This window comes from Aulonocara sp. 'chitande type north' Nkhata Bay, linkage group LG2 (genome assembly GCF_057382095.1).
Source record: "Aulonocara sp. 'chitande type north' Nkhata Bay isolate Kocher_YH1m ecotype deep benthic linkage group LG2, A_spYH_male_GT1.1, whole genome shotgun sequence".
NCBI classification, from domain to species: Eukaryota; Metazoa; Chordata; class Actinopteri; order Cichliformes; family Cichlidae; genus Aulonocara; species Aulonocara sp. 'chitande type north' Nkhata Bay.
In genome coordinates, this window is record NC_141345.1 from 4,400,106 (window position 1) to 4,417,313 (window position 17,208).

At 40.3% G+C, this 17,208-nt stretch overlaps 1 protein-coding gene across 1 annotated transcript; it reads right to left on the reverse strand.

Annotated features, from left to right (window-relative positions):
- Positions 1 to 4,495: 4,495 nt before the first annotated feature.
- ubl3b (ubiquitin-like 3b) lies at positions 4,496 to 16,061 on the reverse strand. The gene is made up of 6 exons (XM_086303067.1): positions 15,904 to 16,061; positions 15,220 to 15,330; positions 11,225 to 11,333; positions 10,056 to 10,142; positions 6,955 to 7,032; positions 4,496 to 6,165 (listed from the first exon to the last, which is right to left on the reverse strand). Exons 2-6 carry the CDS (start codon positions 15,244 to 15,246, stop codon positions 6,113 to 6,115), a joined length of 354 nt encoding a protein of 117 aa, XP_086159193.1. The 5' UTR covers positions 15,247 to 15,330; positions 15,904 to 16,061; the 3' UTR covers positions 4,496 to 6,112.
- Between the last annotated feature and the right edge of the window lie 1,147 nt (positions 16,062 to 17,208).

Sequence of the window (17,208 nt, forward strand, 5' to 3'; positions counted from 1 at the left end):
GGAACGGGGGATTTGGAGCTCAAAATACCATCAAAGAAAATAACACATATATCAGAGTCGCCTGTGGATTCAGGCATTCAGCTCTTTTCTCTCCATCCAGTCCAGCTACTATGTGCATTTTCACAGAAAGCAGAAGTTCTGAACAGTTATGAGTCTAACAAACTAAAGTGAGCTTTTATTTTTCAGTCTTCATGTGAAGCTGCATTTCCTGTTCTTCAGTTGTCCTGCATTACACTCAGAGATGAGAGGGACATTAATGAGCAAATATGATCATTTCTTAAAACTACCAAAGTTTTCTTTTCTTTTCAACCTTAAAACTTTACTCTGGAGCTTGGCAACAGCTTCTAATTGTAAAAGAACAATTTCACCTCAAGGTCAGTACAGTAAGGACCTTTTTGCCTCCATCTCACCCTGTCCCTGGCATCGTCATCTGTCACAGTGACCCTCTGCATGGGACGAAAAGAAACTCTCCTCCTTTGCTACATCCACGAACCTCCCCTGTGCCACCGCCTCTAAATTTGTTAAATAAAAAGAAACGACAAAGATGCAAAGATGAATGAATGGATTTGAGGTTACACGCCCACAAAAGTCTGCAAAATTACCCTGAAGTTTGGCAAAGTGTTTAATATTATCAAACATCAGCAGAAAATATGGTCCAGCAGCTGTTTCATAGCTTCTTATCACATCTCATGGCCTTCTTCAGCAGAGAGACAGAAAAAATTAGAATCTGGTGCATTCTTAAGCAACACCAAAAAGACCACAGAAGAAGTGCATGATGGCAGAATTATTTCCATGGTGAAACTTCTAAACAAGTCAAGAATACACTCAAGGAGGTAAACATGTCATTGTCGGGGTCTACAAGCACGAGACTCCTTCATGAATGGAAACAGAGGGTTGGACACAACAAGGTGCAAACAAGACAAGAAAACAAAAAAGGAAGGACAGGTTGGACTTTGCCAGGAAATATCTAAAAGAGCGAGCACAGTTCTGGAAAAAAATAGATCTTCGGACAGATGAAACCACAATTAACTGGAGCCAGAATGATGGGAAGAGAAAAGTATGGACGTGGAGAGAAACAGCACTTAGTAGTGCATGTGGATAATGAGCCACAGCAAACCGCAAAAGCAACCCAAGAGCTTCTCAAGGCAAATAAAATGTTTATTTTTCAATGGTCAAGTCAGTCACCTGATCCCAGCCTAGTAGAGCAGCTTTTCAGTTATTAAATACAAAACTGACTGCAGACAGACACAGAAACCAGCAGCAACTGAAGGCGGCTGCAGTAAAGGCCTAGCAGAGCAGAGTCTCCAGAAAGGAGACGCAGCGTCTGGTGACGTCCACGTGTTCTAGAGTTCAGGCAGTCGTCGACTGCAAAGGATTTTCATCCTACTATTAAAAACAATTCCAGTATTTAAAAATCTGTTCGTTTGTCCAGTTGATATTGATCCTTTGAAAGTGGGAGACTGAATAAATATGGCTGCATTTAGGAAACCCCTTGACTTATAGCTGAAAGTCTGCATTCAATCATAGATTGATGCTTGATTTTTCAAATTCAAATTCAAATTTTATTTGTCACGTACACAGTCATACACAGTACGATATGTAGTGAAATGCTTGGACAACTGCTCGTGACCTAAAGAAAACAAAAAAAGGAAAGGCTATGAATAAGATAGGAAATAAATATGAAAAATTAAAAAGGGTAAATTTAACTAGGAAGGAATAAAATATAAATTAAGGTTAAAAATGAAATAACTGTACAACACAAATTAGAATGAAGGGTAAATTTAACTGGGAAGAATAAGATAAAATATATAAATTAAAGTTGAAAATAAAATAACTGTACAACAAAATACACAATATAGAACTATATAAGAATGTATGAAGAAATCTAAATCTAAATAAATATATACACAATAACAGCAGCTGTACAAGTATTAACTGGAAATGAAGAATATAGTGACCAGTGATTTAAAATCCTCTGTGATAGTCCACATAAGGTAAGCCACAAACTTACGGGCCTAGTTTGTTTTCTTCCCACTAACAAAAAAAGCTAAAATAATAATAATACAGTTTAACTACAGCAGTGTTTCGACTTAACATGACATTCCTGGAGCAGAAAGCAGCAAGAACCTCTGCTGTCAGAGTGGGAGTTAAGCCCTACATTTCAGGAGTGCAGTCCGCCCTCAGAGGGACAACATGCCACGAGCGAACGGTGGTTTGAGTGCAGCACACCGCAGCACACTCAAGAAACTGTCTGCATGCGTGCTTTGAGTCATGTTGACCACAGAAAGCAATTCATCCTGCAGAAGCAGCTGTGAATGTGGTGGTCTTAAGTAGCCGAGATTTCAGCAGATTGCCTCCCTGGACTCCTCTGCGGTCAGCTCCTGTTCAGGCTCTTCTCTCCACTGAATTCTGTCAAAACTCCCAAAACTACTGGGGTCACAGGGAAAAGGTGAGGGGACACAGAAAGAAAAAAGGCTTCTGCACAGCAGCAGGTTTAAAAGTGCAGTATGTTCAGCGGGATGTGGGTGGACTGCACTTTTCCTACGTTACGCTGCCAGTGTCAACTGGAAACCTGGATGTCTTGCAGCGACACGTCAGGAGCGGATTCCTGAGGCAGACAAGGAGAAATCAGCTCAACACAAAGTCATGACCCCGATGTAACAACACAGCAGTGACTGGAGCTGATGGAGATGACAGCATGTGGGTCGCAAGCTGTTTCCTTTCCCTTGGTTCTGTCAGACTTAACCCTCAAACGACTTCATTTAAACTTCAAGCAGTCTCAAAAACCATCCGTGGAAACACTCCTCACCGCTTTGTACTTTTAAACCCTCCACCAGCAGCCTCTAACAGCCTTCACTCATTAGGCAAAAAGAGGAACAATGCCACCTACAGGTCAAGACGTTAAACTGCAACAATACTACCAAGTAGATCTTTAGAAGTTTGTCCATCGGCCTCCTTCTCGTTAAAGCTCCAAACAGAAAATTTGTGCAACTATAACCTTTAGAAATATCCGTGTAGACCATTCTTTCAAGGTTAATTTAACCCCAATAATAGAAAAACATCCCTTACTTCAATTTTGTGCAGTTAAATAAACAAAAAACACAAAGATTACAGCACAGATCAGAGGGAAAAAATCTAGATGCCAACTTTTATGTGAAGAAAAAAGTTTCTTTTTTGTGATTAAATAAATTATCTAATCAATCACTGATCATTCTAACCAAGGGATAACCCTGCCTCCTTAAAATTCTTCATTCAGAGTATGACAGTTGATCATATTACATTGAAAACTATGGTTAATATTTTAAGGCAACTCTATTATCTTTTTCCTTATTTTTAGTCATAAACATTTGCTCTTACAGTGGTGCCATGTTCTTATTTGATATGACCGGAATTTAAAGTAATAAGGTCAGAGTACAAACAAGTCAAATCTTTAACTTTTACAACTTGAAAACAGACTAGGACTAAGACATTAGTGAGGGTGGCCTCTGCCTGTGTAGCTACCCTTGGAAAAACTCTATTCTGATGGTTATCAAACTACGTCTTCATTGATATGAACTGAGGAAAACTCATCCTCAAGGTTACAGGGGAGCTCGTCACATGTCATTTTTATAGGTGAAACAGTTAACATCGAAAACAATACCTGCAAAAGTTTTTCCATTACCACATCAACAACATGAACAAAAGTATTAGGCAACACCTCTTTAATATTTGAATTCAAGTGTTTTCAGTCCCATTGCCATTGTGTATAAGATCAAGTGCCTAGCCACACAGTCTGACTTTACAATGACTTGTGAAAGATTTGGTCTAAAGAGCTCATTGAAATCTGTAATGGGATGCAACTGCTGTCACAAGTCACTTAGTGACATTTCATTTTCTTAATTCCACAATCTTCTGGCATAAACACTCTGTGCTGGGAGCATCGTGGCTGAGTACTGCCTGTATGTATAATGTGCACATGGCTCAGTAATTCTGTCCATGTAGTGTGCTTGTCCTCCAAACATCTTATCAGACACTTTCACAAAACATTTAGGTTCTTGTGAAATCCTTCAAGGGGACTTTTGGTCCTGGTGCCTCTTTTAGCTTGTAGGCGAAGTTTTTGTGATACTTTCCTCCTTTTTAGTTTCTTTTCATCCTTATTAACCTCCTCACTGTCAGTCACATCATTTGATGACTCAGTATCCTGTAGCTGCATACACAGATTATGTGGAGTTTTTCTTTATAGGCTTGTTTTATGGGAAATGTGTACATTAAAAAAAAAAAAAAGCACAAAGCCCTTAAAACACACCTTATTTTCGCTTGCAGGACACTAGCCCCTCCCACCTGCTGTAAACCTTCTGTATGTGGAGGACAGCCAATCACAACAATACGGTCTTAAAGGAGCAGCAGTTGAAATGTTTCAGAGCATGAGCTGAACCATCAAGGTGCGGTATAAGATCAATAAGGGCCTTTAGTAACATTAGTCATGCAAAGCTACTCAAAAGAAAGTAAACAGTCAAATATGCAGAAGAAGTTGCCTTATGTAAAGATTTATTAATTTATAATACAAGCTTTGATGTAGACCACATTGCATTTTAGTTTTTACATTTATTCATACTGAGCTAATCTTCATAGCAGTGACATTGATTGACAAAAACACAAACCAAAAGACACTCGATGGAAGGAATCAAAAGGTTTCCGACTGTTTCTGAAGAAACCACAGCCCATCAACACGCCCAGTGCACCACCTTCTTCTTTTTTTAAAGACCACTTGCCCCCCCACCCCCCAAATTAGTCCACATTATGCCACGCATTCACACACCCTCAGACACACTCGCACACAAACTCACCCGCACAAAAATTCAACAAATACATATACACAAGATAAAAATTGATATATTTAAATTTCAATATTAATGATATTACTGAATTCCACAATAAAAGGCAAACGAGAAGAAACGACAGCATCCAAATGAAAAAAGGAGGCGAAACACTTCCAAAACTTTCCTTTTTTTCTCTCTCTCTAGTCATCCAACGAGAGAAACTCAGCCTCGTTTTCAGTGTCCTGTAGAGGAGGGCGTCAAACCGATACCCGCTCGCATCTTCTGTCTGCGTTTAACTGGCCCGCCGTGCCGGCTCCCATCACCAGGGAGCATCGACAGCCTAGTCATTAAAGTCTCCACCAGAGGAACGAACACGACATCTGATGGCGCGCACATGATCCGCTGAAATCCTCTGTCCGCATTTATTCAAGCCTCGCCGGGGAGTCTGTTCCCGTTTCCCGCGGACCCTCAGGTGTTTTTACTCTTCCAGATAAAAGTACTTCCTCGATTGGTCCATGAACGGACGCAGGTGACGGCCTACTGACCGTCAGTTACTGAGAGGCAGAAACAGTCTGTGAAGAGGATGGCACGTTTTCTACCACCTGGGTTCGGGAGGAGTTAAGGTCTGTTCATCTGACCAAAAACAAAAAGCCACAAAGGAGGAGGAGATGAAACACAGCAAACACTTTAGAATTAAACTGGTTAAGTGCAACGAGAGGGTTAACACCATTCAGTAAGACCTGGGGAAAACATCCAAGTGACTAGTATGGAAGGGTTAAAGCCCACACATCCTTTGTAGCACTTCTGTGTCCATGAAGAGAGGCGAGTTCCTGGGTTGTTGTTTGCTTTGTTTTGTTTTTTCACTACATGACAGCTCTTCAAAAATGTCTCCAGCAGTGAAGGGATCTGCGATGTTGTTCAATGTCATGATGTTCAAAGAAAAAGTAGTAACAACAGTAGAAGTTTGGGGGCAGAAAAGTGAACATTATTGGCACAAAAAAAGCCTCAGATTGGACAGTTCAACCAAAGTGTGTGAGAGAGAGAGAGAGAGAGAGAGAGAGCGAGAGAGAGAGAGCGAGAGAGAGAGAGAGAGAGAGAGAAAAAGAGGGGGGAGGGGGACCCCAAACGGACTTCCTGCATTTTATTCCAGATCCACAGCTGACGGGACGACAGGCAGGAAAGAGCGGAGAGGGAGTGTATGCTTGTTTGAATGTGTGTGTTTTATATATATATATATGTGTGTGTATGTGTGTGCATGTGTGTGGATGTGTGTGTGCGTAATTAAAGGAAGGGAAGGGGCTGTTTCTGTAGCTTTACAAGAGGAGGCAGCAGTTGCTCTCTGTTGTTTTTTCTCTGTTCCTTTGACCTACAAAGACAAGAGAGCAGAGAGATGAGGTGAGACAAAAAAACCCACAAAAACATCCAGCTGACATGAGACAGACCTCACTGGGATCTGTTTCCTGTTAGAAGGGGGTTCTTCCTCCCGACAGCTGCAAAGAGTTTGTTCATGTGGGGGTCACCTGATCATTATTAAAAGCTTCTCAAAACTGTTTACGCATTCTTCAACAATCAAAACATACAAAAAGCTGCTGAAATGTGTGGGCCACTGCACTGTGCACAGTGTAAAAAATGTCCGTAGCTATAATCACAGTGACAATGTAGCATCAAGTGAATTAGACCTGAGTCACACAGGCCTAGAGACTGGTCAGCAACCATCTGATAACCACAGGTTTTGAGGGAAAAATGAGTATTCTCCATCCGGTTGCTGTTGGTTGAGTGCAATTGTTAGGAAAATGATTGCTGAACTCCCAGTCATGCAGGTGTACAGACGAGTTACTGGCAACCACCTGTTGCTAAGGAAAACCGTGTGTTAGCCTCAGCTAGCCGAGTGTGGCTAAAGTTAGTCTTTTTAGCAGCACTCATCTTCTTTCTTTACACGCTGGCATCCACACGCCTGTCATGAGTTTGGCTGCTGGTAGTGACGGGATGGATTACATCCAACATACGGCTGAGAACTTTTACATCAAAGTACTGAAGAAGCATGATGGTTTATGCATGATGGTATATTAGAGCCAGTGACAGTTTAACAATTTTTTTTTAATAGTTTGGCACCTCGAGAAAAAACTAAAACAAGGAGCAGATGAAAGTTCCTCACCATGAGAGTTGGGCTCTGGAAGAGTCTCCCTGGCAACCAAGTGCATGACAGTTGTTCGGCCCGGCGGCAGCTTTAGAGCTGAAAACACATAAAACACGTTAGGATTCATCCTTGTACTTTCCCATCTAATTAAATGGTGGCAGCAACAACAGCTGCATACGAATGCTATGAATTATGACCTTGTCAGTATCTATATTTGTCTCACCTAGGAATCACTTTATTTTCAACATCATAACCTTCATTTAACCAAGCTGGATCATGAATATTTACATGTGCCACTAGAATATCTTTAATTGTAAAAACTTTCCTTACACATATTAATAAGTCTACCTGGCATCAGGTTTGAAGCTGAAATGAGATGGTCACATAAAAAAAACTGTTCTATATACTAAAAGTGCTGCTGTCGCTTTCACTTCTTCAGACTCTCTGCAATTTAGAAGTCAGTGAAGCTGCACCAGAAACCTCCTCCGTTTCCTCTGTTATACATATTTAATCAGACAGTCTCACCTCACTGAGATTAAAATCTTTTACAAGAGACCTGAGAACAAGAAAACGTGTAAAACCAGCCATTTTTTTTGATTGCAGAACAGTGATGAGCACCAGATGTGACACTAGTGACGAATCGCAGTGCACTGTGATATACAGAGTTTAAAGCTCCTCAGTCACACAGGAGATGAGATCAAAGGTTGCCAACAGGTTGCATGGAAGACACTGATTTGTCTGCAAACATTTGCAAACTATTTGACCACTAGTAAAACGGTTTAAAAAATGCGATGCAAACCAGAGACAAAGATTACTCAGATGGAAAAGTTCAACAAAAGCTGGAGACTAAGAGCACTTTCCTTCAAACATTTACAGTTTAAATACCACTCAGAGTGCAGCTGGCGAGTGTTTGCAGTCAGCTGGTGTCTTCCATACAAACGACAGGCAACCATGGTGCAGTACTCTCTTTGCAACAGATTTCACCTAGCAACACCAAGCAACCTCCATCAACTGTTGATGCACTAGGTTGTATCTACACTAATTTTCCAACTGGAAGAGAAAGACAACCCTTTAAAAAAAATAAATAAATAAAAAAATCAAACTCTGCTTTTAAAGCCAAGCCCAAATGTGTTTCTAAGTCTCCACAAGAGTGATGAGGGTGACAGGCCTCAGGTAGAGGTGGAGAACACCACATACTTCAGAATTAAGTAGCTTAAGCTTCTTCAGTGCAGCTTCCCATGTACAATGCTGATGGGATTCTCAATCTCAAACCAAGGTCACATTCTAGAAGGTTTAATCTGACTTATAAACTCAGGACTTCTTTAAATGTTCCTAATGAGTGCTAAGACAATCAGCAGCCACACCTTCTTCAGCGGATAGCCTTTTAAATGTAGGCAATCTGCGGTCAGAGGTACATGATCACTACCATGATTCATACTGGCAAACAATTTGTTCTACACGTGAGCAAAAATACGTGCACTTCCTGTCACGGTTACAGAGTAAAAGGCAGATTTCCTGGTACTGTTTGATTAAAATTTCTGAACAGAAACGCAGAAAGAGGAACTGCAGCCACCATCAGAAGACTCCACAACAAATCACAAGAAGAAAGAAGTTGATGGGCTGTTGAAGGCAGCGACACAATACACAGATGTTACCGGACATCTGAATATTATGAATATTGGCGTTATATAAAAATGTAAGCTTTATATTTTTGTATCTTTTTACAGAGAGATCTTCTTTTATCTGACCGACTCGATCTCTTCTATTGCACATTGAACTTTGTGTGTTTTCTAAAGTATAAATTTATAAAGTAAAGCTTGAATTAAAGCCACGCTTAATGCAATATAATTACTTTATACAACTAAACCAACATTTTCTTCATGGATCTCAAAAACAGCTTCATAGACTGGCTTCTTAAAAAGAGTTTCTGACATGGAGATTTTCATTGTCTTATATTAGACATTCTTAAAACAAGAAAAAAAAAAGGTTTATTTAAAAACACAAACAAAAACCCATAAGTACTGAAATGAAAGAAAGAAAAATCTTGACTCTAATCCCATAATCTGTTGTGCTTTTTAAGCCATTATATGTACAACAGCCAAGCAGTGACTATGTCAAGGACCTTTATTGTGAAAGGAACAGGAAGAAGCCCATTTCGTATGTGTGGACAAAGCTCACGTTTCCGGTATGGCGTTTTCGGACATGCATAAAACAAATCAGGTCATATTACCCCATTATTGTTGATAAGCAGTTTCAGTATTGGCATCACTCGCTCCACTGGAGCAAGCCTGCAAACCCAGCATCCAAATGACTGAGGCTGTGCTGGAGAGGAGGTTAAAGAACTGTTAACCATCATGGACCATCCTCTGCATCACTTACTGGAAGGCAGCGAAGCACTTTAAGATGCATTTCACAAGGACAGACACAGGAAATCTTCACTGCCTCATACCACAATACCTGCATTTATTTTATATGATTTCTTGTTGAGCCATTTCACTCTGGGTTGTTTGTTTGTTTTTTTGTTTTTTTTATTGAGCTATCACAGGTTGTGTTCAGTCTTTTAGCTAATGTAACAAGTTTACAAATTCTGGTATTAATAAAGTATAATTTGTTCATAAAATCTAAATGGTACCTACTGCTACCGCTGCATACTGCATGAATAAAAACTCATACCAGCAGATAATTCTCAGATGAGTCTCAGAAGATAAAGGCTGTTTTCGATTTCACTTCCCATTTATTTCTACACGAAACAGAGAGACACACATCCTTGCGTCACATCGCTCTGATTAAAGGGAAATGTCCAGCCAGTGTGAGAGATCAGAAGCACTGAGACTGGTTCTCAATCAGGAAATACTGTCTGCTTCAGTTCATGTTTTGGGTTCAGTGAAATAATCCAAACAGCAGCAAAGGAGGAAGGATGCTGCCTGGGAATCTGAGGACACTGGCAGAAGTTCATGACTGTAAATCGTTAGACTAAGAGCTTTGTGTACTGCTGCTAGATATGCCCGCATGCCGTTTTTGGCATTAGTAATTTAACAACAGCGTTTACAGTAAGATAAAAGCATAAAGATGCCATTCTGTTTCTCTCTGATGCTTTCTCTGGCCAGCGATGGTCTTACCTCCCAGGGTGACGTTGCCATGAAGGAAGCGTCCCTGGAAAATGAGGCGGAGTATACTGGGACTGCTCACCTGCTCTTCCTCCCACCCTGCCAAGGAGGGAAAGAAGAGATGTATCACTTTCCCAACTGATGCAGCCAGCAGTATTTTATTGTCCTAGAAACACTAAACACAAGAGCCAAGATACAGATTGCTGAGCATATTTCTGAAGACTGTGATATATGCAAAGCCCACAGTTTACAATTTAAACCTTTAAATAAGTTCTGGATTCTGTTTCCAAATGAACTCAAACTGGCAGTTTCTTGTATTTTAATCAGCTGGCATGCACACTGGTACCCAGTACATCAATGAGCTAATACTAGCTAATGTACTGGCCTGGCTAGTTTATTGCCCTGGCTCCAATGTTAATTCCCCCATCCAACACCATAACACGAGGTGTGATCCAAAAATTAGGGTGATAAAAAAAGTTCAAAAACCTCGCAATAATCTCCTTGGGCAGGTCCGGATGACTTTCAGCATGGCTGCCTGTCCTGACCACTTGTACTGCAGCCTTGTCCCCAACTCCAGTATCCACAATAACTCTCAGAATTATTATGAAGAGCTAAACTCTCCACTGAGGTCAATATCGCTGTCTTACCAGGCTGTAAACATGGGAGTCTATGGGGATTGACTCAAGTGGCTCTTGAGTTGAAACTGCAGTTTCTGGCAGTTCAGCGCTGCTTTCATTCATGAATGAATTCATGAAGTCTCGAGAGGCTTCAGCCGAGGAGTTTTCATTTGAAGAGTCTGCAGTTTCTAAGTCCAAAGGCTGCGTGTCACATGATGAGCAAACCCAGCAGCATGCTTGCCATTTTTTGACACTCACATGGTTGTGCACAGCAAATCTGTCCCCCTGGATGAGGCAGTAAAAGCAGAGTTTACTGCCCACCTCACACTGTTACAAACTCACCTGTCTGCTTTGGACTTCGAAAGCTTGTCAGTTTGTTTAAATCAGCGAGTGTGAATACTTGCATATTTTTAAACAGAGATTATATCAGGTTTTGATTCCACATCTGTTAAATATTTGCAGAAACTGGCAAACTGTATGAGATTGAATCAGTCTGACTTTGAGGTTCAAAGTGTGAAATATATTAAAAGTGAAGAACAGGAGACTGAACCCTTTAAAACGTACCTGCAGGCCAGTTGTCAAATACGTGCTTGGCGATGTCCGTGGCCGAGTCATTTGGGGAGAAGGTGAAGTCCTGTGTTTTGCCACTGACCAGGATAAGGCGGAGGTGTACCTAAAGCGACAAACAAAAGCATTCAAATATGGGTCCATAGAAATGTCATGCCAGCCACACTTCCATTAAAATTCTTCTCAATTAGTCGTGGCGAAATCCCTTCACTTCCTCTAACCTCCTCAGACATGAGGTGACCTTCTGAAGGGTGCGAACAGACGGACATTCCAGTCTAATTAGATTTAGCCACACCAGATCTTCACCCTCTGACTGGGCGACTTCATTCATCGAGGGCTTACGGTGAAGTGAGCCTCTGTTGCTGGAGATAACACCAGATAAGGGTGGGGCAGAGGGGGGAGAACACTGGGCCTTTAGTTCCAGGGTGCTGCTGCTCCTCTCCGGGCTGTCGGCCTAATGCGATAACCCCAGGTGTCCCAGACAGCTCTGGGCCATGTTATTAAATTTACATGGCCAGTGCGTAGCCCCAAGGGGGACTCGTGCAAGTGTGTGTGGGAAGGTCTCTTAACAGAGGGGCTTCCTTCTTCTTCTTTTTTAAAAAAAAAAATCCTCTGGGCATCTACACAAAGATATCTGTTAAAAAACAAATAAAAGGGGAAACTTCATGGGCAACATGCCTTTAAGCAGTGTCCAACATTTTATGCCCACTGGAACCAGAAGATCAGACTATTAATAGGACACCAAAAAAAGCTAATTTAATTACTTTAATTGGCGCCAACTTAAAATATAAGAGTATCACATAAATTATCGGTTGATTTAGATTTAAAATCTGTATCTGAAAATAAGTAGTAAGCTTGAAAATGAATGTAACAGAGTATATGTCACAACTGAAGGTCATAACAAAGTGTCATAAAATCTTTTTCACTAACAGTTACCTCAAGTTTTTTTTCCCTGCATATGCAATTAAAAAAAAGAAATTACCAGGACTTTGACCAAGTGTACTTGCTCCTCCATAAAAGCTGAAACTCGCTGGCTTTAAAGTCATAAATCACCCAGCAGTCAGGGGCTAGCTGCACCCTCACGCACAGAAACCTCTTTGTCATTTATTCATTGGTTTTGCAATTGAAAGAAATTGTTTAATGTAATAAATAATCAGTTAACAGCATTTTCTTGAGAATCGTCACAAGGCTGCGCTCATGAATGTAGATCCTGCACCTTTTCCTATCAACAAACTATCACGACCTAGACGGGGATAAGTGGTAGAAAATGGTTGGGTGTACTTTTATGGAAAATAGTAAAGCAAAACTAATGTTGAAGATTAAAGCAAGACAGTGTAGAGCTTCTATGAAGCAGACTGTGATCAGCAAGTGCTTTAACATGTGTGGCATCCCAGGTGATAAAGGTGTAAAACGTTTTAACCAAGAGAAAACTATGATTACTATGACTAGTGGAGTAACTCTGGTTTAATTGTCTACTACTTATATTTTAATAGAACACAGTTTCACGACAATAAAAGGGCAATTCTATTCTATTTCATTCTATTCTTTACAGCCGTTTAACAACTACAAAAATTTCATTGTATCTGTACCCACAGTTAGGCTGTTTAAGGCATTTTTATAAAATATAGTTTCATTTTCCACCATAATGCTTCATTTCTGCTGACTGCTTCATTGCTGCTGCATGTGTCACCCTCCTCACACACTATTTTAAATTTAAAAAAGAATTTAAAAAAAAAAGTGAATATTTTAGTCAAATTTTTCCACCAACATTAGACTACATGAAGGTAGGCTCGTGGTCAGGATTAAAAACATCACCCTTAACTGAATAATTATCTTGAGCCCATTTTGGACCTCTGTCACTGGACCTCATTGAGCTCTCATCTCTGATCAATCACTCCACAAAAACATACAAAAAGAACAATACTAAATCTTTTTGCTGGGACATCTCTACTCTAGATTCAGAGCTGACAGATGGGGGAACGTTCCCCCTACGTGTGCCCTTCTTAAAAAAAGAAACATGAACTTTCTTTGGTTCACAAATCACAGAGGAGAGAACAAAGAGACTTAATCACGAGGTGTGACGTGAGGAAGGGACAACCCTACTCTCTGATCTGTTTACAAATACACCCTCCCACCCCCCCACCCCCTTTCCTCTCGGTGGTCCCCTGCTCACCCATCCCCCTGTGAACTGAATAACCTCAATGTGGGATTGCATACCCATGTCATTATTAACAAGCTTTGTCCCCCTTCCCTCATCCTGAACAAAACAAAAACAAAGTCAAATCTGCCATGGCAACATCCTGCATCACAAAGTCATTGAGGTTCACCAATCGAAAGGAAGTCTTCCAAGTGGCGTTATGATTACTTTTTAAGGGTTAAAGGTAATAGCAGAGGCTTATCTGTTCTTCATGCTGGTCAAGTTTCCTAAAAACATAGTCAGCCACGAGCTTCAGGATAGCTGCCAAGAGAGATGATCTATTAAATCCCACTCTGGCCTCCTGTGGGTTTTACCTCATGTTGGTGTCCTACATAAAACATCTGACAACATTTATTCTTTTTTAAAAACTAAACATGGGTTCCGTTAATACGGGGATGTCAAACTCATTTTACATCATGTGCAACATACATTCCACTTTGATGTGAAGTGGGCAAAAGTACTACCAAGTAACAGAAAAGGTTCTGGATTGTCCTGTAATTACAATTTTAGAATATCCTTGTGCTTTGGTGTAGTATAACTGGAGCAATAGGAAAAGCTGAAAACTTGTGAAAATAGAGTTAAAAATTCAAAAACTAACCATGCTTTCACATTTTCTTAAGATGCCTAGTGAGCCAGATTGGAGTCTTTGCTGGGCCAGTTCTGGCCTAAGGGCTTTATGTCTGGCACCCCTATTCTAATATCTGCAGTTTAACACTCTTCTTATTCAATAAAGCGTACGCTTCAGATATATAAAATTAAATGACACAAATAACACTAAAATAACATAGAACAACACAAAAAGTTGAATCATTGTCCTTAAAAAGTTATGTTTTGCCTCACCAACAATCCAAAACCTGAAATATGCACACACGTGTGATCAATGCTGTACATTTTCATACTAGGAACTCAGTATGGAGACAGCAATTGTAAAAATGTGGGCCAGTAATAACATTTGAATTAAAAAACAAAAAATTGGCAATCCCATATGAAAATATTTTATTTCAAGAGAAATAGCATTTAGCATTGCCCTTAATATGACAAGCTCCAGATATCTATGTTTTATGTTTTGGTGAGCAGTTGATAACAGAAAGAAACAGCTGTTTCATATCTTTTGGGTTTAGAAGTGGCTACCTTTGTTTCTAAAGCTTAGGTGACATGGTGCTACTTCTTTGTTCTTTGTTAATCCTATTTGAACCAGGCACATTTATTTAATTATTGTGTCATAAATAAAACAAACTGATCTAAAACTACAGACAAACATCAGCCTGTCTGACTGATAAATGTCGCCTCTTTTGACTTTTTATTTCTTCTAATTTCTGATACTGTCGCTGCTCTTATTTACAGCAGAACTTTTAATTACATAAAAATTACAGACAAACTGCAGTTTAATACCCCAAAATGCAAATAATTGTCATCTTTTTCTTGGTAATAATGGTACTAATAAGTAAACAAAGCCAACAAAAACTTGTATTATTGTATCCATTCCTGTGGTTGGGTTGGATTAGGTGGGGGCAGGATGTAATAAGAGGGTGCAATCAATTGGCATCTAAACCTTGAAAGGAAAGTAGGCCAACGTTTTAACTCAGATTAGACAGATGGTGTTCACAGGAACAGCAGTCACTATCCAGCTAAGTGTTTGTGCACGTTGGCTAATCCACAAACAACCTCCACCCCCATACAAACACCTACACCAGTCACAGAGATAATCAAACGTATTAATGTTAAATTATGTTTTGAGTACTCAGAGAGCATCGCCTCAGTTGTGTGTTTTGAAATGTGACAGAGCCTCACTCACCATATCAAGATCCCTCTGAGTGGTCATGGCTCAGCGAGGAGGAAGGCCGTGGACGGGGAGCAGAGAGGACAGGATCGGTGTGCTTCAGCAGCTGGAGACGGGGCCAGAGCCCTGATACAAACACCAACACTGTCAGGTTGACTTCCACAAAAACAGCAAAAAAAAAAAAAAAACCTGACACCATAAGATTGCACCGCTCACAAACTGTTACCCACCGAGCTCGAAGGAGGCTAACGCTGCAACTAACATGACAACACTATCGGTCGAAACTGCACATGATCGATTAGTTGCCTGGACCGCAACAGCACCGAGCAACTTGTGTTTTACCACACCGTGATTTAACTAACCCAAATTAGTAGTCTTGGCGTGTTAAACTAGGACGAGCTTTAAAGATTAATCCCACAGTTAGCCTTACGTTACGCTAGGGGGCTACATCCCATTCAGGCATCACGGCTCATAAATTTACTGGAAGCTGAAGCGGTGCATTAGGTGGGAGTGTGTCTCGCCCGGAGACACCGATCACCTCAGAGTTTCACCCAGATAAGGTGTATAAACAAAGCCCTGCGAGCTAAACAAGCTACCGCTGTTAACGTTAGCATTAGCTGTTATGTTAGCCCGATCTTCCTGTCGATGGCTACCTGCAGGCTAACAGCCCAAGGACGGTTTCCGTGCTGTGGGCCTCACCTGCATCTGATGAATACGATGAAATTTTGCATTCAGTTGAGTCAACCAGTCAGCGGGAAACGTTTTCCATGGGGAAATGATCGAGTGTAGATGGATGGCGTTATGGTTGACTCTGGGTATCAGAGGCTAATGGACGGGAAGACACCGGAAGTCAGCTGGTAGTAAACACAGAGAAGAACTACAAAGGCTTCTGGGAGTCCGAGTCCAAGTATGAGAAAATATAATAGAAATGAGAAATAGTTTATTATTATTATTATTATTATTATTATTATTATTATTATTATTATTATTATAAGAAGCAGAAAAATGGGGGGGGGGTGTTTTGATTCAGACTAAAAATATAAATATGAAAGACGAAAATCAGAATACTTTAATAATCCCTAAGGAAATTATGTGGGTTACAGTTGCTTCAAGAGAGTAACAGTAACAGACTAAACTAATTAAATAAGACAATGTAGTACACAGTTTACAAATTTAAGAAATAGCACTAATATATACAAATTGCTCAATTATAAATATCAAGAATATTACAAAGTCACGTATATTACAGAAAAATATACATGATTGACATTTAACTCTAACCTGTGAACTTTGTCATTTGACTGTAGAGCATGTGCAAAAGGGTGTAACTATTGCAGTGTTTACAGTGTATTAGATGGAGGAGTTGTACAGGGCAGGAATGATTTCCTGTGTCGTTCAGTGGTGCTTTTTAAAACGTAAACATTAGATGAAAACATGTAAAACAAATTACAACCAAGATTAGAGTGAAATGTTAAATTAAAACTCTATATTCCAAAGTTAAAACAATACCGAGTATAGACAAGGTATTATATAATCCACATATCACAAGGAGTTATAAAGTTTGATGGCCACAAGTAGGAATGATTTTCTGTGCCATTCTGTTAGTGTCAGTTTTATTTATATAGCACATTCCATCACATGCGAACTCAGTGTGATTAACAAAAGAGATAAAACAGAAGAAACTATGCAGGTCTACTGTGTCTTATGGCAATAAAAACAACAACAAAAACAGAAGTTAACAAACACACACACCATCATTGCCATCAGAACTGCCAGCAGTAGCTGAAGTCCATAGTGTAGAGGGTGAAGAGAAAGTGAGATGGAAGGGTCTCGTGCGGGGCTCCTGTGTTGCTGACCTCCCTGTTCGACACACAGTGCTGTAGGAGTACATTTTCTGGTCTCCCAGTTAGGCAGTCAGTCAACCATACAAGTCAGTATCACTGTCAGCTTATCAGGCAGTAGAGCCGGCCGGATGGCATTGAAGTCACCGAAGAAGTTAAAAAA

Bases quoted from the DNA above. Each gene is read 5' to 3' on its own strand.
- ubl3b (XM_086303067.1), bottom strand. From the start codon at position 15,246: ATGACCACTCAGAGGGATCTTGATATG. The intron at 11,334-15,219 runs GTGAGTGAGGCT...TTGTCGCTTTAG, and splicing joins CTCAGAGGGATCTTGATATG to GTACACCTCCGCCTTATCCT. The intron at 10,143-11,224 runs GTACGTTTTAAA...CCTCCTTGGCAG, and splicing joins ATTTGACAACTGGCCTGCAG to GGTGGGAGGAAGAGCAGGTG.